At 42.8% G+C, this 27,614-nt stretch overlaps 1 protein-coding gene across 1 annotated transcript in view; it reads left to right on the forward strand.

The window, feature by feature from the left end:
• DERA (deoxyribose-phosphate aldolase) overlaps positions 1-27,614 on the forward strand; it is a 91,502-nt gene that overhangs the window by 13,848 nt on the left and 50,040 nt on the right. The window contains exons 2-5 of the mRNA XM_050969374.1: positions 4,940-5,037; positions 18,824-18,971; positions 20,961-21,056; positions 22,479-22,613. Coding sequence (XP_050825331.1) covers positions 4,940-5,037; positions 18,824-18,971; positions 20,961-21,056; positions 22,479-22,613 — 477 coding nt within the window. The remainder of the gene's footprint in view (positions 1-4,939; positions 5,038-18,823; positions 18,972-20,960; positions 21,057-22,478; positions 22,614-27,614) is intronic.

Here is a 27,614-nt window from a genome sequence, read left to right on the forward strand (position 1 = left end):
TTATCAGGAGTCTTGATAAATTGCAGAAAGGTCTAATGATTCTTCCTGTATACTAGGCACATAGGAGGAGAATCACAGCTCTGACACAGATCCAGATTTTAATTCCTCTCTGTAGACTAAGTCAAACATTGTATATAATGGCTTCTGGGAACACTGATCACTTCAGGGTCTCAGCATCACTAGAATTGCTACAGCAGCAGCACAGCTCGTACCGATGTAGCTGCACCCTTGTAGCGCTGCTACTGCAAAGAGCTTTCCCATCCACAAGCACTAAGTCTTTCTTTTTCCACTCCCACTTTGTCCCGAGGCCCCGCCCCTACTCCATCCCCTCCCCCAACGCGCTGCTCTCGCTCTGCCTCTTCCCGGCCCGCCCCCTCCCTGAGGCCCCTACCTGCTCACTGCCCTCCTCCAGCCGCTGATCAGCTGTGGCTGGTGAGTGCTGAGCACCCACTATTTTTTTCCCGTGGGTGCTCCAGTTGGCAGGAGAGCTTCTCTTGTTGACATAGCTCTGTCCACACCGGCACTTAGATCAGTGTAACTTATATTGCTCAGAGGGGTGGATTTTCCACACCCCAGACAGACTTAAAGTTATACCGAACTAAGTGCTAGTGTGTACAAGCCCTAAGGGATCAGCTACCTTATAGTTAAACTGTTTATATGTGCATGTTCAAAGGTCTTCCAGTTGCATTTCAGTTGTCAAAAATTCTTAAAGGGGTGAAAATTCTACCACCAACCCCAGGCTATAAGAACATATAGCTGTAGCACTTTCCGATGTTTTCAGAGATGTGGGGCGAGACCAAAGTGCTGTTCCTTTGAAACAGAATGTGCAGGTTTTTGACTTAGCCAGTGCAGAATCATTGCGGTTCCTCTGTTATAAAATGTGTTTGCAATTGCATAAGTTCCTTCCTCTCTGATTGTAAAGCATAAGTGGATGTGTATGGCGAATGCTGCACAGTCTTGATGGAAACATTACAAATTTGTAAATGATCATTTGTTCTCTAGAATTACATCTGACACACTTGGTTCATTTTGATTTCTCTGCTTGCAGCCAGTGTTTTCTCTCTGTCTTTGTTGCTTGTTTAATTACACTGGTCTACAATTTTTGAGAAGTCGTCTGCTTCAGAGATAAAATGTGATATTTATTATGTATTTTGATGTGCTGAGTTCAAATATGACAATTAAAACAACTGATTGGCTACTATTTCTAAGATATATAAGTTTTTACTTTTTATGTCTATGTATATTGTGTAGATAGTAGAGTTTTAATCATAAATTGTAAATCTAGGTCTTTTCATGTGTTTATGGTTGCTTTACATGATAATATTTCACCTGTCCTGTTTATGTAACACTTTAAAAATCAGCAAAAGGGTTACATAAATAAAATTTATTATGAAACAAAAGGTAAAAAACTATTATGTACATAGTTTAGTCCTCTTCAGTGTCTACTTGGCTTTTCTTGGCTTGTCTCTTGTATTCATTAAATGGAGCATCTCTTGTCACTGTCCAGCAATAGTCTGCAAGCATTGATGGACTCCATTTGCCCTGATAGCCTGCCAGGAGATTCCACTGCTGTAGTCTGGAGCCCAACAGCTCTGCCTTACTCTTGAGTAGTTCCAAATCCCTGACAAGGTCATTCAGTTCACCTTGTGTTAGGAGGTGTGGTTCAGAGGAGGAGGATGGGAGAAAATGTGGGTCCTGTGACACTGATGGTTCAGGACCAGAGGTTTCATCCTCTTCTTCTTCCTCATCTGACTCAAGTGAGAATGATTCTGGTGCATCAGGAACCGGCAGTCCTTCTCCGTGGGGTACTGGGCGTATAGCTGATGGAATGTTTGGATAATGCACAGTTCACTTTGTCTTCTTTGACACACCTTTCCCAACTGGAGGCACCATGCAGAAGTAACAATTGCTGGTATGATCTTTTGGCTCTCTCCAAATCATTGCCACTGCAAAAGGCATAGATTTCCTTTTCCTGTTCAACCACTGGCGAAGATTTGTTGCACAAGTGTTGCAGCATATGCGTGGGGCCCACCTCTTGGCCTGATCTCCAGTTTTGCAGGCAAAAGAAAGGGGATAGGTTTTCTTAACCAGAGTGGTTATACTGCGCTTTTGTGATGAAAAAGTCACTTCACCACAAACATAGCAGAAGTTATCTGCACTGTTCACACAAGTACGAGGCATCTCTGCTCATTTTGGCTAAACAGAAATGTGTCCCTTTGCAAAATCAAACACTGACAAATAAGGCAGCACCACACTGTATGATTTCTAGAGCTGATCTAGGGCAATTTGTTCAGCAGAGTGATGTAAGCTTCGGCATGATTGCATCATCCATGACTTCTAGGAATAACATGATGCAATTCATATCATGTATGAAGCAATACCAGCTTCAGATTGCATCATTCATTGTTTTGCCTAAAAAGCAAGTACTGTCCAAACCCAGTCATAGATTTATTCATAGATCCAGTCAAAGATGTATTTTAGTCATTTCTAGTTTAAATTGAGATCCCTTCCCTTTATAACTCACTTATCCTCCGCCATTCCCAAGTCAAAGGTCGTATATACTGACCCAATAGCATATCTTGAAAACTAGAGCCAATCAACAATTTTAAGCATCATTTTTGTTCTCAGTGACCCAGAATTAGTAAAGTTGGACTACATTTATTTCAGAAGCATTTTGGCTGTAGAGCAGTGTTATCTGTAAATAAATACATGGTAGTAAGAAAATGTTGGCATGGTGAGATGTTAAATTTTTGTGTACTATTAGCTTTGTACAGATATCTCCAGATACTCTGCTGATAAAAGCAGTTAAAATACTACAGCGGCACATCTACAGCTGCCCTGCTGTTGTGCTTCAGTGTAGACACTACCTACACTGATAGGAGGGGTGTAGGTAATCCTCCTCCTTGAGAAGCAGTTTCTAGATCGGTAGAAGAATTCTTTTACTGACATAGTGCTGTCTCTACTAGGGATTAGGTTGCCTTAACTACAAAACTCAGGGGTATGGATTTTCCACACCCTTGAGCAACATAACTGAGTCGACCTAACTTTTTAGCATTGACCAGGCCTTGGTTTCTTGCCTTCATTCTGTATTCCCACCACATCTTCCCTTAACCTCCCAGTCACACTTGTTTCCTCCTTGAGCTTCCAAAAAGTCCCAGGTCATATATAAATTAGGAAAATGGGCTGTGCTTAAAAATCATTGTCTAATATATTTGAACTAACACAATTTTAAACACAAACATAGACAAGGTTTAACAACTGGTCATCGTCAACCCTAGAGTCCAAAGAGGAAAAAGACTTGGGCCAAGGTTTCCAAAGGTGCTTAGTATCAGAGGGGTAGCCGTGTTAGTCTGAATCTGTAAAAAGCAACAGAGAGTCCTGTGGCACCTTACAGACTAACAGAAGTATTGGAACATAAGCTTTCGTGGGTGAATACCCACTTCATCAGATGCATGTGTTAGTCTACAAGGTGCCACAGGACTCTTTGTTGCGTTTTGCAATGGTGATTAGTGATTTTTGGTTGCCTCAGCTATTGGGTGTTTAACTTAAGACCCTTCAAAGGGGCCCGATTTTTCAGAAAGTGCAGAGCACCCACTTCCTGAAAAATTAAGCTCCTTCAAGGTACCTCCATTTGGGCTTTAAAAAGTGGAGGCACTCGGAATCGCTAGTCACTTTTGGAAATCTTACCCTTGAATCTTTGCACTATCCATAGGTAAGTTGTCTTCAGTGTGACCACAGGGCTTAATTCCCTGGTCAAGAGATATTTAGGAAGAACTAATTGGAGTTTAACTGACCATAGATTTATGGAATATTTTTCTTTGCTTATATCCATCTGCCTTTAGTTTCATTATTGACTCATTATTTGATCAAGAGGATATGTACACAAGTGAACATTAATTCAAATTAAAACATTTACATTGTCATGCCAATGAAAGTTTTAAAGCTGAAGATGTAGAAGGCCTAAACCTAGAATGTGCTGAGTGCCTTCAGTTCTCATTTGCTATTTAGCCTGTTTTCAAAAGCGGATGTTCATTTTGAGTGCCTCCAATTTTTGGTGCTCAGCTTGGAGCACCTTAGGCCTGAGTATCAGAGTTGGGGAGAAGCCGCAGTTCCTGTTGACTTCACTTGCAGTTTGTGGATGCCCAGCACCCAACATCCAAATCAGTACCCACTTTTGACTGTTCTGCTTCAATTTCATTAAAGCCTGAGAGTGCTTAGCACCTCTTAGGAAGTATGCAGCATCTCATAGGTTTTGAGAGAGTCAATTTGCATGTGTGTTTTTTTTTTTTCAAAGAATGGATGATTCTGGAAACTGGTAAATACAGGGCCTGATCTGTAGGCTGCTAGTTGAAATTCGCCTAGGACAATAGTGACCCAAACACCTTACCATCACAGGCGCTGTGTGGTAGCTTTGATGAAAGGTGATGGCAGGAGCATAGATCCCAGGAGACAAGTGTCCACATCACAATTGGTTATAACTGGCAGCCTGAGCAGAGCAGCCAAAAGTTGAACGGGCATGATCTTGCCCCTCTCGAAACAAGTCAGAGGTTAGTGAAGCACACTGGTGGGCAGTGTGAGGAAACTGAACTGCCATTTTCTGTGCTGTACTTCTTATAGGCATAGAAGATTTCAGAGTCCAGGACTAGCAATCTGCCATCCTTCAACGCCATTAAATTATCGGTAACTCAGAAGTTTTAAAAGGAAACAAAAAGCCAGTATATACATCATGCACAGACTCTTCCCTTGAATAAGTGTTGACAAAGTGTCATGCTGAAGGGGTTTTTAATATTTTGCATTGGTGAAAGGCCTTTAAGTCCTTAAAAGTGCACACGAGTCCAAAGCTACCTTCAAAGGACTTGAATTATAAGGACCTTTCCTTTTAAAATACCTTTAAAATATATTAAAAATACACTAAAATTAATGGGAGTCTTCTTCCTAGACCTTGGCTTGATCTCAAGAGTGCAAGTGAATCAACCCGCAGTTATAAGGCATGCAGAACAAATTCAGTCACGAAGAACTGTGAAAAAGGATTGGCAAGTAAGTGCTCTTTTTAAGCATTCTGTTTCTGTATATTTAAAGCCGTCATGTCCCCTCTCTAGACTGTAGTATTGGATTTCATTCAAGATGCATGTAAACCTAAAGGATTGCAGTTGTCCATGTCTTATTTTAATAATTTGTATTTGATGATGATGATGAGTTGGACTAAGATGATTCATTTCTCCAAAAATAGTTGAAAACCTGATAACTCATGAGTGGCCAAACTACAGATGAATTTCAGGCATCTTTATTCATGAGTGGATTAAACTGTATATTACTATCCAAGCATATTTATTCTGTTTCCCAGAGAGATCTCTCTACAAAGTCTTATTTTTTAATTTTAAAGCTGTATGATATGATTGTGGTCCCTGTCAAGTTTGACCTATCTAACTCTTTTTTTCCTTAACGATCCCTGAATGTACAATTCAAAATACGCAACTTACTGTGGAACTCATGGTAAAGAAATTGGTACATCATGCATGTTAAGGGAGTTGATTCTGCAACCCTTATGCATGTTGCGCAGCATTTTGCCAAGAGTCCCACTGGCTTCAGAGGGGCTATTTGCATTAATAAAGGTTTAACATGCATAAAAGGTATGGAACTGGACCCTGTGATAGAAAACCTGGCAAGGTGCAAGAGTGTCCCAAGACTTGGCCAGATTTTGCCTTCAAATACACGCACAGCTTTCAGAATTTCCAGTGGGAGCCCTATTGGAGGGCAGAACTTGACTCATAGGAAGTTGTGGTAGTGTCTTAAAGAAAAACTACACCTGTTCTGCTCAGGCCAGTTGTGTAAAAATTCATAGCATAGGTAAAAATGGCTTATCTTGTGGAATAAACTGAAAACTTTAAGCACTGAATTAGGAAACTGTTACATTACAATTGGTATTTCTGAGCTTATTGCTGGAGGCACCCCTTTTGTCAAAGCTTGTGATGCTAGAGGCCAAATTCAACCTGGGTGTAAGTGAGCACAGTTCCCATGGACTACAGTGAAAGTTCTCTCTGTTTACGTCAGGATGCATTTGGTGCTATCAATGTGAAAACTCAGTGGAAGAATCTGGAAGACAGCTTTCTACCTTGGTATAAGAACTGTTCAACAGTCATAACATTAATAGTTAAAAAACACACTTTTAAACATCATTTCCTTCCCCCCCCCAGTCTGTTACAGCAAGTTTAAGGCAGGTTGGAAGCTGGTTTACAGTCTCTGCTATGAGTGTCCTACATTGTTTAGGGTCACATTGTAGCTATATGGTCTTCCCCCAATGCTAGGTTGAGAAATACCAATAGCGATTAAAAACAAATCTTGAAGTGCTTTTTAACCTAGAAAACACTTAGATGCTTGAGGCCTGATTCTCTTCTCCCTGGGCATTCATTTGTATCTGTGTGAAGTGGGAATAAAACAGGAGCAGGAGCACAGGAGCCAGCAAACAAAGCTGTAAACAGGGGAGTTTGAGTGGGAATTCTGTTGGAGGAGAAGGGAGGAGGCAAGCCCCTGTACCTTAGAGGCAGTGAGTGTGTTTTGTGTGTGTTTTTTCTGTTTTGTGGGTGGTGGTTGGTTTTTTTTTTTTTTTTTTTTTCTGTTCAGTCTGCAGATGCTGGTAGGAGGCAGTGTGCTGTGCGAGAAGCAGAACCCTGATTGGGGGTGGAGCTTTGCTGATTAGAGGTCCTATAAAGTCAGGCAAGCAGTCAGCCAGCAGCACAGGAGTCAGCAAACAGGGTAGTTTGAATGGGAGTGTGTAAAGAGAGCTTGAGGGAGGGGAATATCAAGTTTTGTTTTGGTGTTGTTTTTTGTTTTGTTTTTTTTATTGACAGATGCTTAGGAGGGCAGGATATGACCACAAGCATCTCAAACAGGTGATTAAGAGAAAGCAGAAAGCCAACAGGGAATGGAAGATGGGCTGGATCAGCAAGGAAAGCTACCTCTTGGAGATCAGAAAGTATAGGGATAAAGTGAGATCTACCAAAAGCCAAGCAGAGTTGGACCTTGCAAAGGGAATTAAAACCAGTAGTAAAAGGTTCTATAGCCATATAAATAAAAACATAATGAGTAAAGAAGAAGTGGCACCACTAAGTGCTGAGGATGGGGTGGAGATTAAAGATAATCTAGGTGTCACGCCATCCGGTATGAGACACGGGTAAAAGCGCCAATCTCAAACTGCTAGAATACAGGGCATATACCTCAGACTGGTGGTGGCATAAGGTGACATAGTTGTTAGCCCATAAAATCACTATACTAGGTCACAAAATGTTGAATGGATTACATTAGCCAGAGCTTGTATAAACAGTTTAGCTGTTTTCAGTCATTCCTGGCAAGATCACATAAATCATGTAAGAATTGTGTTACAAAAGCTGAAGGAACTCAGCCTCACTGCCAAGATCTCCAAATGCAGAATAGGGTTTGCAAAAGTATCCTATATAGGACACAGGATCAACAATAGTTTGGTATGCCCTGATCACTTAGAAGTAAAGGCCATGCCCCTAGAACAAAGAAGCAGGTCCAATCCATTATTGGTCTGACTAATTGTTACAGTAAGTTTGTAAAGGGGTTCAGTGACATTGTGGACATGGCCGCCATAACAGTCCTTACAAAGAATGGGAAATTCTTAGGATGTATTCAGCAGTGTCTGGGACACGCATTCCTACATAAATTTTGCATTCAGAGTGTGACACTGTATTTAAAAAAAAAAAAGATACCTTTGTGTAAACATGGTCATCATTGTGCAAAGATTCAAGAAGGTTATTGAACAAACTGACTTTAGAGGAAAACTGTCTAAGCAGAAAGCGTGGTGTAACAAAAATACTTGTAAACATTGATTTGTAATGAAAATTATGATGCTTATGTTAAACAGTGTGATGAAAAACAAGGTTTATCATTAGCACCACAACTAGTCACTCGATTTTCCTTCATCTTAATGTTTCCCTTGGCATATGCTTTTAATTCAATCATATCTTTAGGCCTGTGGTATTTTAGGGTTCGGTGAGGTAAGGATGTAGGAGAATCTAGCAGATCCTCTGTAGAGCTGTCTCCCAATGCCATGGTTGTGCACACGCAAAAAGCTTATTTACCTTCTTGGGATTAACTGGTGGCCCTCACCTTCAGGATCCATCCCTTCTCCGCCTCTTGTTCCTGGACAGTTGTAATCTGAGCTTTCATGTTTAAAAGACTCTACTTGCTGACTAGGAATGTCTGTTTCTAGCAGCATCCTCTCAGCAGCTTTCTTTGGGTAAGTGGCGATGGGCAAAGCTCCCTTCCCCCTCCCAGCCAGTTAATTTTCATGTTCACAGACACTGCTCACTGCTTGATTTTGAATCTACAGCCATTACAAGTTCAATGACTTGCCTCTGTCTCAAAGAGGTACAGTCAGTTTCCACCCGCATGTCAGAATCAGTGTCCTGGTGATTTTCAACTATTAAATTGTGCTTCCACATGGAATCAGATTTGCGTGAGCTCACTAGGACATATTCAAAGGGTCTAGAGGTGAGAATCTGTCTACCACCACCTTTTGTGTTCCCAGGGGTTCGTCTGCACGGCTGCTCTGCTCTGAAAAGTCAGTTACCCAAGCAGGATCTGACATACAAGCTAGATGGACAGGTGCTGCATCAGCCTCTCGGTCCTGGGCATTTTCCATTAAAGAATCAGCATAGGAATACCCATGTGCTAACAACTCTACTACTCTAAAATGTTGGTTAGGCAAAGCCAACTGGTTACAGGGCATCTTTATATTCCCCCAAAATTCTTTTTCCATTTTCCCCTTCTGAAACCTTTGCTAAGCCACCTTTCCTGGTACTCTGTAGAGTTAAGTCAGTGGAGCTGTGCTCAGCTGGAAAACTCTGGCAGTTAGCATTTGGGACAGCCTTTCCAGTGGGTACACTGCTACTGTCAGCAGACAATGGCTCTTCTTGAGCTAGTGGGAACAATTCTCTCCTTCACTCTTCAGGTCCAATTAATTTATCTGTTTACAAGTTCACTAGGAAGCCTCTCTTTCCCTGAAGGAGCCTTCCTAAACAAAAGTCCATCTTTCATTAAAAAAAAAAATCCTCCCCTTGCTTCTTCAGCTGGGGCACTACTCTGAGCAGCAACAAATTCTTCCTGTGTTTAATTTAAGTCCAGAATCACCTCAGAATCGTATCAGACAAGTTCTCAACTGGCATAAGCTGGGAGACACTCTCTGCCTGCTCAAGTTTTCCTCACTAACACCAGGCAGGGTACCTGCATCAGAGCCATACCTTCCCTGTGACCTGGTTATGACATGAACCCGATGAAACATAGTTATTATATTGTTAACAATCAAGATATCAGTGGGTAGCAAATCACGAATACCAGTCACAATATCACCTTTAACATTTTCCCACTCCAGGTGGATTTTGGCCAAAAGTACTTTAACAGAGAACTCAGAGAGCCAAAATATTCACACACTTATCTGGCAACAAATCTCTTGCTTTGACAAGATTTCCTTTAATTAAAGTAATATCAGATGCTTAACAGTGCCATCCTACACAGCTAACATTATTAACTTTTGCACTGTTAATTATTTGCTACCATCCAGAGACTCAGCATTAATATAATTTGTGGGGTCATTCCCTTCCTTTTCCATCTCCTTTCAGGCTAAGTGACAGCATTTGCACTCAAGGTGGCAGTGTTAGTGCTTACACGGTTAGCCTCTGTATTTAAGGTAACAGTATTAGCACTCAAAGCAGGTTTCGTGGGTGCAGACTGTGGAGTGTTTTTAAGGTTTGGGCAATTTTGGTTTTATATGGCATGGGGTTCCACAGTGATTACCAATCAGCTGTTTCCTCTTAGAGTGAGAGGTTTTATGTTCTGGGCTTTTATGAGGTTATTTAACAAAATTATGGTTAGGTTTATTAAATCTTTCAACCCTTTTAAATTGGGGTGCAGATGGATTACCTTTCCTCTGGAGCTTACACCCTTCATGAGCCCTATTTGCTATATATTTGTCATCGATTTCTGCTGCTTTTAAAACTGAGTCAGGCTTTCTATCACATATTGTGGCCTTAACATCTTCAGGTGTCAGCCTAAGCAACTGCTCTAGAGTAATTAAATTAAACAGTTTACCAAAGTCATCATATGCTGCTGCTCCCATGACCCACTTCTGAACATAACCAAGCAGTTTATGTGTGCATTCCATGTAAGTAACATTATCAGACATCTTAAGATTTCTAAATTTCAACCTAGAGGGTTCAGGAGGCATTTTAACCTTTTCAGTATAGTTGTTTTAATCTTTTTATAATCCAAAGCTTCCTTCACTCCCATTTCATTAAACTCTTACCTCCCTTTACCAGTCAATTTGGTCAGGAGAATTGGCATCCAGTTTTCTTCTGGAATTTTATGAACACCATAATGTAGATAAAAATTCTTCAAGCTACTTAGATTCTTTATAAATTGGACAGGTTTTATCTCAGTCTCTGTTGTTGAGAGGAGAAGTATCCACAGGTTGTTCCCTTTGCCTGTTCAGGACGTGGAGTTGCAGCTTGTGAGCCTCTACCTGTTTTTGATGTGCTTCTCTCTTGGCTTGTATCTGTTCTATGTGCATTTTATGAGCCTCCTTTTCAATTTCAGCCTCTGCTAAGCATCTCTGGTATTCTCTTTCCTCTGCATTCTCAGCCTCCTTCTCCTTCATTTGAAGTTCTGCTGTTTTTTCTTCATGCTCAAACTGTTGCTTGTTTGCCAGAGTCTGCAACTGGATTGCCTCTGCTGCTGCCTTTTGGTCACATTCCATGAGCAAATCTCTCATCTCCTGATCGGCGATGTCCCCCGTAAGACCTATTCTTCTATCTTTACATACTTTTTAAGTTCATAACCTCATAGGATTGTGACTGACTCATGGTCACTAACTTTTAACCCTTAAAACTTTCAATATCAACTTTAAATGTTAACAGTGCTGGGTTCCGATCCAAAGCCCAATTGACCTATATGTATCCTGCCAAGACTATGCCAATTGTCACGACACCTGGTTTGGGACACAGCTAAAATCAGTCTCAGGTCACATTGCCAGAATACAGGGCATATATGCAGACTGGTGGTGTATTCTATCATAATACTTCACCAAGCCAGTAACAAATGTGTTCTTCCTAAATACCGCACTAGTTATCATGGAGCCACAGACAGTTCCCTTCAGGCCTTTTAGCCCTTCATGCATCACCCAGACTTCTGTGATAAATGATTATTAAAGCCAGAAATCACATATATTAGGTTCTTCCATTTCCAAAGAACCAGAAACTCACTCCAGATCAATATGTACTTCTGGATCTTACCCAAAAACCAAGCTGATAGTCAATCCTTTAGTAAACTAAACTAAACTAAAGGTTTAAATAAAAGAGAAGAGCATTATTAAATGGTTAAAATGAATCATATGCATTACAGTTGATTTCAGAATCTGTAGATCAGGATAATAGCAGTGATGTTTAATCTGCTAGTTTGCAATAAGTCTCTGGTATGTCGAAACATTCTTCTTTGAGTGCTTGCTCATGTCCATTCCATATTAGGTGTGTGTGCTCGCCACATATACCGGTGCCAGAAGTTTTTCCCTTAGCAGTATCCATAGGGGATTGGCTCTGGCACCCTCTGGAGTGGCACCCGCATGGCGCAGTATAAGGGGCGCCACTGGCTGCTCTCCCTCTTCCCCACCCCCCAGGTTCCTTCGTGCCACCAGTGATGGTGCTGGAACTTTTGCTGCTTTGTCTAGAGTTGTTCCATTCTCAGTTCTTGAGAACTTTGAAAACCTGTAATATGGTTGTATATAGTTAGTAGTTCTTAGTTACCCTTAGTAGTAGTTCTCAACTCTTTGTTAGTTTCTCAACTCTTTGTTAGTCCCGAACGAGACTCGGCCAAGGGATGGGGCATGCCCCGGTCCCCAGGCTTTAGCCCTGTAATTAATGCAGACGGCCTACGCCCATCAGTGATCCACATACCATCTGCCTAAGGTGCTTGGGTGAATGGCACATAAGTGACAAGTGCTGTATCTGCAAGTCCTTCAAACCTAGGACAAAGAAGGAGTGTGATATCTGTCTGAAAGCACTCCTGATGGAGTTGGCACTCACTCCGGTACCAGAGCAGTAGTCTGACTCTTCACTGAGTACCGCAGCCTCTGTGCTCAGTGCTCTGCTGGCTCCATCCACAAGCCAGCACTGGACCCTCTCCACAGCTCTGGTCAAGAAACCGAAAAAGACTGTGAGAGGAAGATCTCCTATCTCCCGCAAGGGAAAGGAGAGGGCTGGGGGTGAGCCATAATCCGTGCCAGGCAGCTCAACACCCCAACTGGGAACTCAGGCCCCAGCTCAGGTCAAGCGGTACAGCTTATCCCATACTTTGCCTGCGACCCCGGATAGCAGTGTGGGCCCAGGTCAGTTTCAGGTGCCGTCGACGCCTGAAGCCCTTCAAGTGGCTCAGGACATCCTGACCCTCCCGGTGTCGCCCACACTGGCTCCAGTGGTATCCTGGTCTCAGGAGAAAACCCATGGCGGGACCTATACGTGTGTCCCCGCCTCAGCGGCACCGTTCCCCAAAGAGAGGGATGTCCTGCCATCGCTCACCAGCCTGAAGCCGTCACGCCTCAGGACTAAAGAGGCAGGCTAAGCTGAGCCCTCTTCAGTCCCTGCACCAGGGTCACCGATCGAGGGACTCGAGGCATACCTTGCTGGTGGATTGGTGCAGACTGTCTGGGGCACGTGCCACCGTCTACAAAGGCCTGGTACCAATCCCGAGACCGGTTGGACACCTGAGACTGCAGGTCGCCAGGCTGTCATTGCCCGTCTCCCAGAAGGAGATCGCCCTACTCAGGGTGATCATCCTGGCAACCAGCCTGTAGTAGCTCCCGGTCCCGTTTGATGTCCCAGTACTGGTCGAGTAGTGTGAGACGTGGATCGCCGGGTATCCGATGTAGATCCACCAAACGCTATTGGTCCCTGAGAGCCCGACCAAGGCAATCTCACTTTGACAAGTTGGCTTTGGGACGCTGAGACCAGCACTGGTCAGACAAGAGTCACTGCTCAGCCCGATTCTGGTCACCTGGTACCGACCACTCTATTGGTAGCTCCGGCTCTGAGCAAGCTTTCCTGACTGTGGGGCAAGCCCCGGTACTGGTGGTGCCGACTACATTATCAGCACTGAAACCTGTCCCATGGCCCCAAGTGCAATGGCCGGCACCATGGTACCCATGGAACCTCTGAGGGTTCACCCAACCTTCCCAGGCTGCCCAATTGGTATATGGAGCCTCTGAGAGGCCAGCAGCCTCAGTATCCAGTCCCCCTTCAATGCTCGAGACTTCGGGGGTAAGACCCTGCAGGTCCAGGAGGACCCGGGGGAGCAAGCTGCTGGAACACCAATGGATGTGGAGGTGGCACCAGTATCCTCCTCATCATTGCCCGACAAAGCTATCATGGCGGCCCCTTCACCCAGTTCCTCAGGATGACAGCAAGGTGCACCAGGAACTTTTTGAAGAGGGTCCCTTCTAACCTGGGGCTTCAGTCAGAGGAATTGGAAGAGCCCTTGGAGACTCTGTTTGATGTCCTCTGGTCCTCGGCTCCCACCAGGATGGCCCTACCCCTTCATGAAGGGGTCTCCAAAATCACTAATGCCCTGTGGCAGACCACCTCTTTTCTGGTGCCTATCTCTAAAAGAGCTAAGTGTAAGTACTTTGTGCCAAACAAAGGGCATGAAAACCTATACTCCAACCCAGCCCCCAGTTCCCTTGTGGTTGAGGCGGTTAACCACAAGGAGAGACAGGGACAACCTGGGGCCACTCCCAGAAATAAGAACTTGAGGAGGCTGGATTTTTTCAGACGTAAAGTTTATTCATCTTCCAGCCTTCAGCTGAGAGTAGCTAACCACCAAGCCCTTCTTGGCCGATATGACTTCAATATATGGCAAGCCAAGTTCGAAGGGTGGCTCCCTGAGGCTTCCAAGAAGGCTTTCCAAGCGATCCTCGATGAGGGCACAACTGCAGCCAAGGCGGCCCTCCAGGCAGCGTCAGATGCTACTGCTGCCCGCACCATGGCTTCCGCTATCTCCATATGGTGAGTCTCTTGGCTGCTCCTCTCTGGGTTATCCATTGAGGCCCAGCAGTCATTGCAGGACCTGCCCTTCGACAGCAGGGCCCTATTTGCGGTGCAAACAGACAGCAAGTTGCATGGCCTCAAGGACTCCTGCACCACCCTGAAAACCCTGGGTCTCTACATCCCAGCCCTGGCACACAAGCGGTTCAAACCACAGAAGCCTCAGGGCCAGGGAAGCCAGCTTCAGAAAGACCAGCCTCATAAACGAGCCACGGGTTACAAGCACCGCCCGAGTCACCTGCCTCCACCTTCTGCCCAGTTGGGCTCAACCTGTAAGCAGGGGGCCAAACAGTCGTTCTGAGGGTGCAACCGACTCTGGCGACCTACCAGACTATTCCCTGGATCCATCTTTCCTAGTGTTATCTGACCACCTTTCCCCTTTCCTCCTGGCTTGGACCGCTATAACTTCAGACCACTGGGTCCCCAGCACAGTGGAACGGGGTTATACCCTTCAGTGCCTTTATACTCCCCCCTTCCCACTCACCTTGCCTATCCCTCTTCAGGGACCCCTCTCATGAGAGTCTCCTCGTGCAGGAGATAAAGAGGTTACCACAGCTGAGTGTGGTGAAAAAAGTTCCTCTAGAGTACAGGGCAGGTTATTCCCAGTACTTTTTAATCCCAAAGGCCAAGGGTGGTATACGGCCCATCCTGGATCTGCGAGACCTCAACAAGTACGTACAGAAGCTAAAGTTCCGCATGATCTCTCTGGCTTTATTATCCCCTCCCTGGAACCGGGAAACTGGTATGCTGCCCTCAGCTTGAAGGATGCATACTTCCACATAGTGATTTTTCAAGGACACAGATGCTTCCTCTGGTTTACAGTGGGGCCCCACCACTACGAGTTTACGATCCTCTCATTTGGCCTGGCAACAGCACCGAGGGTGTTTACCAAATGCATGTTGGTGGTAGTGGCTTACCGCAGGCGCCGGGGTATCCAAATCTACCCGTACCTTGATGACAGGCTCGTCAAAGGCCGCTCCAGGTCTCAAGTCCAAAGGGACATTGCAGTGCTTCAAGCTACATACCGCTCTCTGGGCCTTCTGTAAATGACAGAAAGTTGATGCTAGTGCCAGTGCAGAGGATAGAGTTCATTGGAGCGGTCCTTGACTACCTGCGCCAGAGCATTCCTTCCGCAGGAAAGGTTCCAAATGATGGTGAACCTCATTGCGAAAGTCTCTGCATTTCCTCAGACTATAGCCAGGGTTTTTCTGCGCCTGCTGGACCACAGGGCAGTCTGCACTTACGTGGTCTGCCATTTCAGGCTCCAGATGCGGCCCCTGCAACAATGGCTGGTGACAGTCTATTCACAGACCCAAGACCCCCTGGAGAAGATGGTTACCATTCCCCAGGCGATACTTACCTTGCTGAGATGGTGGACTGACTGTAGGACAGTCCTGGAAGGGGGTCCGTTCAACAACCCTCCTCACTCCATCGAGTTGGTGTCGGACACCTCGGACCTCGGCTGGGGGGCACATCTTGGCAACCTCTAGATGCAGGGGATGTGGTCCCCGGAGGAGGCGCATAACACATAAACGTCAAAGAGCTCTGAGCAGTCTGGCTGGTGTGCGGAGTCTTCTTGCCCTACCTGTCGGGCAAGATGATACGAGTACAGATGGACAACACAGCCTCAATTTCTACATCAACAGGCAAGGGGGAGCATGCTCGTTGTCTCTCTGCCAGGAAACACTCCATCTGTGGGACTTCTGCATCAGCCACAAAATCCACCTGGAAACTTGTTGCCTTTCCAGCATCAGGAATATGCTGGCAGACCAGCTCAGCAGGGACTTCTCCTTTCAACTTGAGTAGTCTCTGCATATAGAGGTAGCCCTGTATGATCGTCCAAAGGTGGGGAACTCTCCAAGTGGACCTGTTCACTACCAGACAGAACAGGAAATGCCACCGGTTTTGTTCTCCACAGGATCTGAGCAAGGAATCCCTCTCCGATGCCTTCCTCGTGTTGTGGTCAGGGAGCCTGATGTACACGTTCCCTCCAGTTCCACTCATCAGCAGGTCCCTGGCAAAGATCAAAAGAAACCAGGCTCAGGTCGTCATGATCATCCCAGCATGGCGTTGCCAGCACTGGTTGGGCATACACTCATGAGCCTGTTGGCAGCCCCTCCCTGGCCCCTGCCCAACTGACCGGACCTGCTGTCGCAGGACCACGGTCAGTTCTTCCACCCCAATCTCAGGTCCCTCCACCTCTCAGCGTGGATGCTGCATGGCTGAACCTGAAGGAGCGGACCTGTTCCAAAGGAGTCCAACAGGTCCTCATGAAAAGTAGGAAACCCTCAACTAGACTGACATACCTGGCTAAGTGGACGAGGTTTTCCCGCTGAGCATCTGAACAGGGCATCTCTCCTTCATGTACCTCCATACAGGCTGTCCTGGACTACCTACTTCATTTGAGGAACCAGGGCCTGGCGCACTCTTCCATTAGGGTCTTGTGGCCATCTCTGCTTTTCATCTGCTGATCTAAGGACAGACAGTGTTCTCCCATGACAGATTCTTGAGAGGGCTTGAGAGACTCTTCCCGCAAAGCATTGTGAAGCCTCATCTGGAATACTCTGTGCAATTCTGGTCTCCCATCTTTAAGAAAGATTAATTCAGACTGGAACAAGTGCAGAGAAGGGCTACTAGGATGATCTGAGGAATGGAAAACCTACCTTCTGAGAGGAGACTCAAAAAGCTTGAATTGTTTAGCTTAACCAAAAGAAGGCTGAGGGGAAATATGATTGCTCTCTATAAACACATGTGAGGGATAAATACCAGGGAGTGAGAGGAGTTGTTTAAGGTAAGCACCAAAGTTGTCAGAAGAATAAATGGATATAAATTGGCCATCAGCAAGTTTAGGCTTGAAATTAGAGTAAGGTTTCGAACCATCAGAGAAGTGAAGTTCTGGAACAGCGTCCCAAGGGGAGCAGTGGAGACGACAAAATACCCAACTAGCTTCAAGACTGAGCTTGATAAGTTTATGGAGGGGTGGTACGAGGAGACTGCCTACAATAGCATGTAGCTGATCTGCGGCTGCCAGCAGCAAATATCTCCGATGGCACAGGTCATTTGCATGTTTGAACTAGTGTAAATGGTGACTTCTCTGTAACTTTAAGTCTTTAAATCATGATCTGAGGTCAACAGTAACTCAGCCAGAAGTTAGGGGTCTATTACAGGAGTGGGTGGGTGAGGTTCTGTGGTCTGCAAAGTGCAGGAGGTCAGACTAGATAATCATGATGGTCCTTTCTGGCCTTAAAATCAATGAGGAGCATTCTGATTTGCTGTAAATTACCACATATTCACATAAGATGCAACGACATGAAGAATCAGCCCCTTGGATTGCATAGATATAATCACTTGGGGTGGTGATTTACTCTAGTATTGCTGTCCCCCTTAATGTGTCGGCAGGACAGATGCATTGTTGCCTCTGGTACCCTTCAGCTCTTTATTTATGTAGTAACACTACTATGAGCTAAATAATTCAGTTTTTCTTTAAATAACACTGAGAGGTTGTTTTCATAAACATCTTTTTTCATCTACCCAAGTGCTGCCTAACAAATAGAGATGGGCCTGAATGTGATCCTTAACTCTTAACATCTTGAACTTTGGGGAAGATTCAGATATAGATAATATTCCACATCCAAACTTTGTGGCTCAAGTCCATATCCGTGTGTGTGTGTGTGTGTGTGTATGTGAATATATATATATATAGCCAAAATCCTATTTTAAAACAAATAAAGTTCACACCATTTCTTGGAAGCAGTTTACTACATCTGTCTTCACAACTCATTTCCTAAGGGATGAGACTAGAATCCCTTTCTTAGCAGCTGATTAAATATTCCCTTCTTTTTGGAAAACAATTTTTCTTTTAATTTAAACCAGGTTATAAAAAAAACTAGTTGATGTAAAAAGCTAACTTTCTGAAATAAAAAAAAAAATCAACCCAATCACAGTTAAAAATAATTTTTGAAGCTCTGTAGCATCTTTCATCCAAGGATACTGAAATGCTTTAGAAAGGTTAGTCAATTCTCTCAACCTTTTTTTGCAGGAAGCTAGGTAAATATTATTGTTCCCATTGTACAGAGAGGAAAACTGAGACACCTAGCGTTTAGGACTCAAATATTAAAACATATGTAAGACACACAGGGTGAAATCCTGGCTCCACTGAAGTAACTGGCAAGATGTCCATTAACTTCAGTGGGACCAGGGTTTCACCCTGATGCATATACACAGATTAGGGTTGTAAAATGTAATGGCAGCATGCATATTCCTGACTTGTGTGTGTTCGGGTGACTTGCACTTACAATTCATGCACCTGCTGAAGAGTGTGTATGCTTTCTATGCAGACTAGCTCTGCATGAGGCAGATTTAGCATGTTTCAGGCACATGGCCAACTCTGTTGGGGAGAGGTTGCATCCTTCCTCCAGTGGGTTGCCCAGATACAGGCATCGTTATTTTAGGATCCTGGTGGAATAATATGCTAGGATTCCTGCTCATTATTCAGCCTTTGATCCATGTACCATAAGTTGGAACTTGTCCTTTGACTATATATAGTAGCTGATTTTTAGACACTGGGTAAAATTTTCAAAAGCACTATTGATTTTCAATGAAACGTAGATGCCTAAGTGACTCACTTTTGAGATAGGCTTAGTCTCCTAAATCACCTGGGCCACATTTAAAAATTTAATCCATTTTTTATGTGTTACTTTTTTTCCCTAATAAAGGCTGCTTGGCTACTGAGAGCTGTCACCTGCATAGATCTCACCACCCTTTCAGGTGATGACACCCCTTCAAACATTCACAGGCTTTGTTACAAAGCCAAGCATCCCATCAGAGAGGATCTTTTGAGAGCCATGAATATGCATGATAAAGGTATGATGGTTTTGGTTACATTACTTGCAAGCTTTGGCTTTATAAAGCTGGTTATGGACAGAACATAAACTTGACGTCTTCTTTTTCAACTTCTACTGCCTGAACATTACTGATGTTAAAGCTAGTATTGTACAGAGAAACAGCCCTGGAAGAGTGAACTGGGTCCTAGACAGTCTCGTTCAAAGAAATGGTAAAATAAGTTCTGATTGCAAAATCTTTATCCCTAGTTCTGATGTAAGATGGGGGGGAACCTCATCTTGATTTACAGATCCCAGATTGAGATTGCAATGGGGCAGTTATAGAATACACTACCGTGTTTGAGATGGAAACCATTAAGAGAATAAAACTATGAAATATAAAAAATAATCTCTCTTTTAATAACTCGATGGTAAGGTGGCACTAAATCTATTTGCATAAAATGCACGTGATATCCCCAATAAACCTCTGGACTTTTTTTTAGTGTCTGTAAATATTTTGGGTCATAACCCTGGCTGAGGTTATTCTGTGTAGCTTCAGGATCTGGCTCTTCTCCTTTGTGCAGACAATTAGACACAGACATGTGCTATGTGTTGAAAAAATTGGCTTTTTTCTCTCTCCTCAGAATTGTCTCTGCCATCCAGTTATGTCAGTAACTAAGAAAGGGATCAAAATAGTAGCTAGTTTTACTAATAGGGACTTCACTGGGGTCAGGATTTGACTGTAAAGGTGTGTCTATGCTACAGCTGGGATGCATGATTCCCAGTGTGGGCAAACAGACCTGCTAGTGCGCTAAAAATAGTAGTGTGGACATTACTGCACGGGCAGTGGCTCAGACTAGCTGCCCAAGTCCAAGTCCACCTGGCTCCTTGGGTCCAAGCTTAGGCAGATAGCTGAGCCACCATCCTTGCAGCAACTTCCATGCTACTCTTTTTAGCACATTAGCTTGAGCAGAGCTAGCACAAGTTTGTCTACCTGCACTGGGAATCACGCTTCCCTGCTGTGGCATAGGCATTTCCAAAGTATCTTGCAGAACTGGACCCTCAATATAAGTCTAAATGTTACACCCAATACTGATTGAAATGGAATTGTTAAGGCATTGATGTGGCCATACAGAGTTTCTATTAAATGACAGCTATAAAATGACATATTTTCATACAATATTCAGCATTGCACAATGTAACTTCTCAGAAGTATTAATATCACTGATGTGTCAGATGCAGGAGACTTTAAAATGCCACGTGATTTTGGAACTTTGTTTGAACTATAACATTCAAACAAAAATCAAACCCACCAATATTGTATAAATACTTGGAGCCTGATTGACAAATCGCTACGGTAAGTTTTACATGGACATAACCCCATTGTTTTTAACAGAGGAGTGTGGTGTAAAACTAGAGTAACACAGTGGTGAATCAGGCCCTGGATTGTTAGCCATAGTCATGAAATAGGAAAGACCCAATCCCTTTTTAAACTCTGATTTATGAATTCTTTCTAATCCTTTTTACATTTTTTGAAAAAACAAAACAAAAGTATTAAATATCAGGCCAAGTTTCTTAGACTGTGAGAATAAAATTTGAAATAGAAACACAGTGAAACTGTGCTAACACAAATGATATTCCATGCTAGTCAAACTGCGCTATAGGTCCCTAGGTACAATACTCCGGTAGTATAGTTTCTGACATCATAAATCCCAGAGCAAACTGGTCTGAACTGGCGTATAAAGAACTCCAGCCTTAAACTGTGTCTGCGACTGAGCTACTACTGATGCAACCACAGTGTTCTTAGGGCAGGGCTAACAGATGTGTTGGTAGCTCTACCAGTGGCCACCTGAACCCTGCTGTCATTAAAGCTCTCATGGTTGCTACAGCCAGCTGAGAGCAGTTGGTGGTTGTGCAAGAGTAGGAGATTTAAAAAAAAATCTAGTGCACACAAAGCCATAGTGTGGACTAGAAGACAATACACATTACATAGAAATATACAGGTGAAACAGTGGATTGTAACTTTTTTCAGGTATTACTACAGCGGCTGTCTGTGTATATCCAGCTAGAGTAGCTGATGCTGTTAAAGCGCTCAAGACCGCTGGTTGTAACATACCAGTAGCTTCAGGTAAGTTTCTCTTCTTTACAAGTATTATTTAAAAGATTATTTTCCCAGTGGTCTTGTGCCCTTTTTGCTTTTATAGAATGGATGAAGAATACCTGAAAGGGTGGTTGTTTTTTTGTTGGTTTGTTTTTTGCTGGGGGGTGAGGTGGGGAGGACACTCCTTGTTTTTCACTAAAAAGTATCTGGAATGTCAAGTTTTTAGTTGTCAAGTCTAAGTTTTGCTGGCGGAGGATCTCTTGGAGGGTCTTTGAGGTGTGTATGTTCATCTCACAGGGCCGCCCAGAGGGGGGGGCAAGTGGGACAATTTGCCCCAGGCCCTGCAGGGGTCCCCACGAGAGTTTTTCGGGGCCCCTGGAAACAGGGTCCTTCACTTGCTCCAGGGGCCCCGGAAAACTCTCCCTCTTCTTCCACTCCTCTGGGTGGCCCTGTGATCTCATACCTGAACTGAAGGGGTAGAAATAATGAATCTTTACACAGACATTTTTTTCTCCCAAGGGGAATTAGTCAGTAAAGCTGAATAGCAGTTAACATCAACAAATCAAAAACCTTTCCTTGCTTAATAGCTCAGCTTTTAGGTTTCATGCAGGTGGATCCTTCCACCCCATTGAAGTCAGCAAGGCTCTGTGCAGGTGCAAGGGGTCCATCCCTGTAAAAATACCTTTGTCTTGACTCTTTATGATGTCATCATTTCACTAGTTCTTCAGGCACCACAGAGGGGAGACAATGTGGAATTTAGGATTGAAAAAACACCACAAAAACATGTTTGTGTTTGCAAGGGGGAAAGAGAACTTTTCCAGATTCTCTTTATACATCAGAAGGGGAGAGGGGGGAGGGAGTGGAACAAGGAGAATTTTTTTCCTTTTCAAGTTATCTTTATATTGTTTAAGTACAAAAATTCAAATGACTGTTGAATAGAGTATGATTGCATTCAACTTTACCTGTATTGTGACTATTACTTGCCTGTATTAGTTGCACTTATTTTCAGATACCTTTTACAAAGAATTTGGGAGGACTGAAGAACATACACATCAAAGATGATTTCACAGATTAGGACAAATTCAGAGCTTGTGTATGCAGGCAGAACTCCATTGAAGGCAATGGACTTATATGTATTAGCCAGGCTGAACTGGAAATAGCTATAAGGAAAGTGAGAGAAATCAATTTGCAGGAGACATTTAAAACTGAGCAAAGCACTGATTAAGGAACTCAAGGGGAGAACTAATGTTCTTGTAAATGAGGTGGAGGATGAATTCAGTGCCTTCTAGGTCTTTGAGTCTTTACTGGAGCTGTAGAGTAACTTCCCTTTCAGGGAAAAAAAGAAAAAAAACCCTTGACTTTTTATACCCCCAATCTGCCTTAATAACAATTATATTTATATAAAAGTCTTTGCTCACTTCACAACTTTATTTTTCCCATTCTTCATAGTGGCAACTGGGTTTCCAGCTGCACAGACTTCACTGAAAACCCGATTAGAAGAGATTAGGATAGCGGTGGAAGATGGTGCCAAAGAGATCGACATTGTAATTAACAGAACCCTTGTGCTGACTGGCCAGTGGGAAGGTAAGCACTTGCTAAAGCTAAGGAGCCAACTTTTATCCTCTGTCCATGTCGACGATGGCAGGATTTGACTTTTGGTTGCCCTCTGTGGGCCAAGATTTTCAGAAATGACTAGTGATTTGGGTACCTCTGTTTTTTGGGTGCAGAACTGGAAACACCCTGAAAGAGCCTGATTTTCAGATGCTGGGCATGCTTACCACTTTCTGAAAATTCAGGCTACTTTAAGGGATATCATGTTAGACAGCAAGAATCACTTGCTCACTTTGGAAAATCCTGACTTTTAGATTGAGTCTTGAAAGGGTTTATATGAAGAGATATTTGAAAAATAATTTCCCAACTTCTGCTTAGTTCAAATGAGACAGCAGAAAAGTAAACGCTGATGGTCTAATTACCCACAAACAGAATGGTCAAAAAATACCCAAACGGGTTGTCAGTGTAGATGGTATGTCATTAAAATGTGTGTTTTGGTTCCTGACAAAAATGGATGTGTCTTCTAATTGCTTTTCTTCGAAGTTGAGAGTACAAATTTACAGTTCATATTGTTACTGATGTTCTCTCCCTCTCTCTCTGTGTGTCTCTCTCTCTCTCACTCTCTAATTAGTACGTGTAATAATACTGGAGATGGTTTCACTCTAATTGGTTCTCCCTTAATGTACCGTGAATGGTTTGCCTTAAGTGCTGACAATGGTCCTATAACTAATCTCCATGTAAAGGTAAACGAGCACTAATAGCGTTCACTGAGAACACTTCAGAAAGGAACATATGATAACTGAGTTTAGTTAAGGAAATGTAATCATCAAAGTGACACACCATATTTTCTGATCTCTGTCTTCCTTCAATTAACAATTAGCATTGGACTAAAATTTCATCAGCTGCAACATGCAAATATTTGTATCTTCTTGAGTGTTGTCCTAGTGCTAACTTGTTCACGTATCTTGATCTTTTTCACAATATTCTTCACTTACACCAGCTTGTACTCAAATATATGCAGCAACCCAGGTTGCTGGCATCAGCTTGGCTATCTTTCAAAATGGCTATTCTGAGTTCAAATGCAGTAAATAAGTTGGTGATCTCAGTCCAGATCAATGTGGACTGACATCTGCATCACGAAAACCATCATAGTTCAACCTTTGTTGGCAATCTTTCTTAGATTGTTAGCTCTTTGGGGCATAGACAGTCCTTTTGTTCTGTGTTTGTAGAGTGCCTAGGACAATGGAGTCCTGGTCCATAATTGGGGCTCTTAGGTGCTACCAGAACACAAATAATAAAAAGAACAGGAGTACTTGTGGCACCTTAGAGACTAACAAATTTATTTGAGCATAAGCTTTCATGGGATACAGCCCACTTCATCGGATGCATGCAGTGGAAAATACAGTAAAAAGATATATATATATACACACACGCACACACACAGAGAACATGAAACAATGGGTGTTACCGTACACATTATAAGGTGAGCTATTATCAGCAGGAGAGAAAAATAACTGTTTGTAGTGGTAATGAAAATTGCCCATTTCCAGCAATTGACAAGAAGATATGAGGAACTGTAGGGGGGGAAATAAGCATGGGGAAATAGTGAAATAAAGATAATAGCTCACCTTAACTGATCACTCTCCTTATAGTGTGTATGGTAACACCCATTGTTTAATGGTCTCTGTGCATATGTATATCTTCCTGACTGTATTTTCCACTGCATGCATCTGATGAAGTGGGCTGTAGCCCATGAAAGCTTATGCTCAAATAAATTTGTTAGTCTCTAAAGTGCCACAAGTACTCCCGTTCTTTTTGCGGATACAGACTAACACGGCTGCTACTCTGAAACAAATAATAAATAATAACAAGATTGAAATTGCCATGGTAAGTAGATGATCCTCTTTTCCTCCACTAGAGGTCATACCTCCAATAAAAGATTGAAATATACTAACTGGGAAGTAAGCAGAAAGCTCAAACAGCTGCTGTTCACAATATATGTTTTCTAAGGACCTAAATGGAGATATAAATAATCATTATTATTCAAATGCCATCTTAAAGCTAATTTGTTGTGTTGATTTTTGTGTTGCAAAAATTAGTCTAATTCAGTGACATGGGAGATACTTATGCCCTATCCATGTTACTATGAAGCTAAACTGGTTTTGAAAAGAGTTTCATACAATTTGAACAATGGTAAGTGAACCATTTTAGAAGCCAGTTTAGGCCTTTTCTGCACTGTGGAAATGTATTGCATTAGAAAATGAGCTAGCACCATTTTAACTTAAACATAACTTATCTTCTAGAATAGACTAGTACCATTGTGTGGGTTTTTAAAAAATATATTTACTGATTGTGGTTAATCATATGTCCCCCTCCCATGATCACCTAACACATTTTTTAAACACAAAAATGCATGCTTACAGTAGGCTCCAAATTGTGTTTAGCATCATGCTAGTTATAATGTGTGTGTTAACACATTTTCTAAAACAAAGCATTTTATGAGTGTAGACCAAGGGCTGGCAACCTTTCAGAAGTGGTGTGCTGAGTCTTCATTCATTCACTCTAAGGTTTCACATGCCAGTAATATATTTTAGCATTTTTAGAAGGTCTCTTTCTATAAGTCTATAATATATAATTAAACTATTGTTTTAGGTAAAGTAAATAAGTTTTAAAAATGTTTAAGAAGCTTCATTTAAAATTAAATAAGATGCGCAGCCCCCTGGACCAGTGGCCAGGACCCAGGCAGTGTGAGTGCCTCTGAAAATCAGCTCGCTTGCTGCCTTTGGCACACATGCCATAGGTTGCCTACCCCTAGTGTAGACATACCCTTTGAGTGACCAGACTACAAAGATTAGATGTGCTAGACTTCTAGTTGGAACAGTATACACACTAGTTGGGTTCAAATGTGATTCTGTAGCACCTTTCCTGCATGGTTCAGAAACTGCTTAGTGTAGACACAAACCAAGCTATATGAAGTAGTAATAGACATTAGTAGAGCCACAGTCTTCTAGCACTTTTTATAGGGTGTATACAAATGGAACTATTCATAAATAATCTTCTCATAAACCTATTTAGCATTTTAATGGGTTACACTATGCAGAATATCAATAGCATTAATCCTCCCCCTTTTTTTTAACTATCTGACCAAATTCTGAATAATAGTTTTTTGTGTAGGATCCTAATATGGATCAAAATAATTAAATGATAAGGCGACTTATATAGTTCTACTATTAAACATTCTTGAGAGCTGCAAAAATCAAAAATGTTTAAATTTTAAAAAAGGGGATAATTAGTTATCAGATATGAACAAATTAATTTTTAAAAGTGCAGGTTGTGCCCTTCTGTGGAAAAACCCATTGATTGGGATCAGTGAGGAGGATATTCAAAAAGTTCCTTCATGGTGTTTCCAATAGATAGTTTTGTCATTGAGTCAGGGTTTGTCCCATCCACCTAAGGAGAAAAGAAAAAGTTCGACTCAGATTTCCCCATCCTCTAAATTCTACTGAAGGCCAGAGCCATATGCACAACAGGCCCCTTTATCTCTACATTCGCTCTGAGTTTATATGCTTTCCTGCACTCCATTCAGCCACAGCCAAAGGCTCCCTGACCCACCAACAATCCTCCTAAGGGAGCCCCGCATTGCAGCGGGAGCTATACAAACTTGGACGGTATTAAGATCAGCTGAGTGCCAAAGAGGGAAAAAAAAGGCACAGCACCTTCCACCTGCCCATACAGGGATCTCTAAGCCTATGGATAGCTGGACAGAGAGTATTGCCAAACCCAAGTATGCAAAAAGCATGAGATTTAAAACAAAACACCTACCCCCCCCCAAAAAAAAAGAGTTCTTTCTATTTGCTTTCTTGCTTTAGAGTTTTTAGGGTTCACTTGACTCACAAACATTTCTCAACAACCTGTGAGAGCTATAAACTTTGTAACTGAAAACTAAAGTTCTTGTATAATCGCTTGTCTCTGGGAGCTGGGACTGTAAGTGAAACATCAAATATTGCAAGAGTTAATATAAAGTAGAGAGAGTTTGCAATTTCCTCCCCCATCCCCCACTTTTTTTGTATGGGCAAGGAGAGAACCACATGTGAAACGGGTGCCTCTATGTGACTATCTCCACATTGTTGCTTGAGCAGGATTTGCACCCCCATAGCAGACTCAAAGTGGCCACTGCTGCTCCGTGGTGGCTATGTTATAAACAAATGCAGTATTTGTATTTTTTCCTTCTTTAGTGTTCAGACAGACATCTGACAATTACACTGTTCTCATACAGTTCAGATATTCCATCCAGCTCTATCACTTTCTCATAGCTGTACTTTTGTTCACAATCAGAGTTACAAAACATATTATCACTGCATATCTAGGAACGGGAATGAGGACTAGTCTTGAGCACAGTTCCAGCTAACCCAGTTGGCTGCAAGAGAGCCCTATCCACAAGAGAACAGCAATCTGCCCTAGAGTAGTGACAATTGGTGCCTGAAAAAGTTGTCAAGAATTGTTCTGCTTAATGTGCAGAACAGTGCTGAATAGCTGTTTCTGAACATGCCTGCAGTTACCGTGCTTTAGAAGTCACAGCATGGGCAGGCTTTAGACACAAACTTCTTAGAAGAGGGGTCATTGAGTTACCCCATGTAATCAACAGAAAATAGAATTTAAAGTATAATGTACATGATTATGAAAAGAGATGTCAAAGAAGAAATAATGGAGGAACTGTGGCGGGCTTTGTACCTCGTTGACCCCTTAAGTCAGGGAGGTGGGAGGTAACCCTGCCTCTCTATGCCTACGTCCATTTCTAACCCCTCTCCCTGCCCCCCGGTAGTCAGCACAGTGTGGCCCAGACAGTTATGTAGGAACAGAAGTAACTGGGGAGGAGCACTCAGATGTGACAGGATGGGTGGAGTAGATTAAAAATAAACAAATAAACATATTTTGACTTTTCTTCATTTTATTAATTTCTTTTACCCACAGAAAGTGTTGTGGCAAACTTGAAGAAAGCAGGTTTTTTGTTTTGTTTTGTTTTTTAAATAAATA

The sequence above is a fragment of the Gopherus flavomarginatus genome, chromosome 1 (assembly GCF_025201925.1).
Source record: "Gopherus flavomarginatus isolate rGopFla2 chromosome 1, rGopFla2.mat.asm, whole genome shotgun sequence".
Taxonomy (NCBI): domain Eukaryota; kingdom Metazoa; phylum Chordata; order Testudines; family Testudinidae; genus Gopherus; species Gopherus flavomarginatus.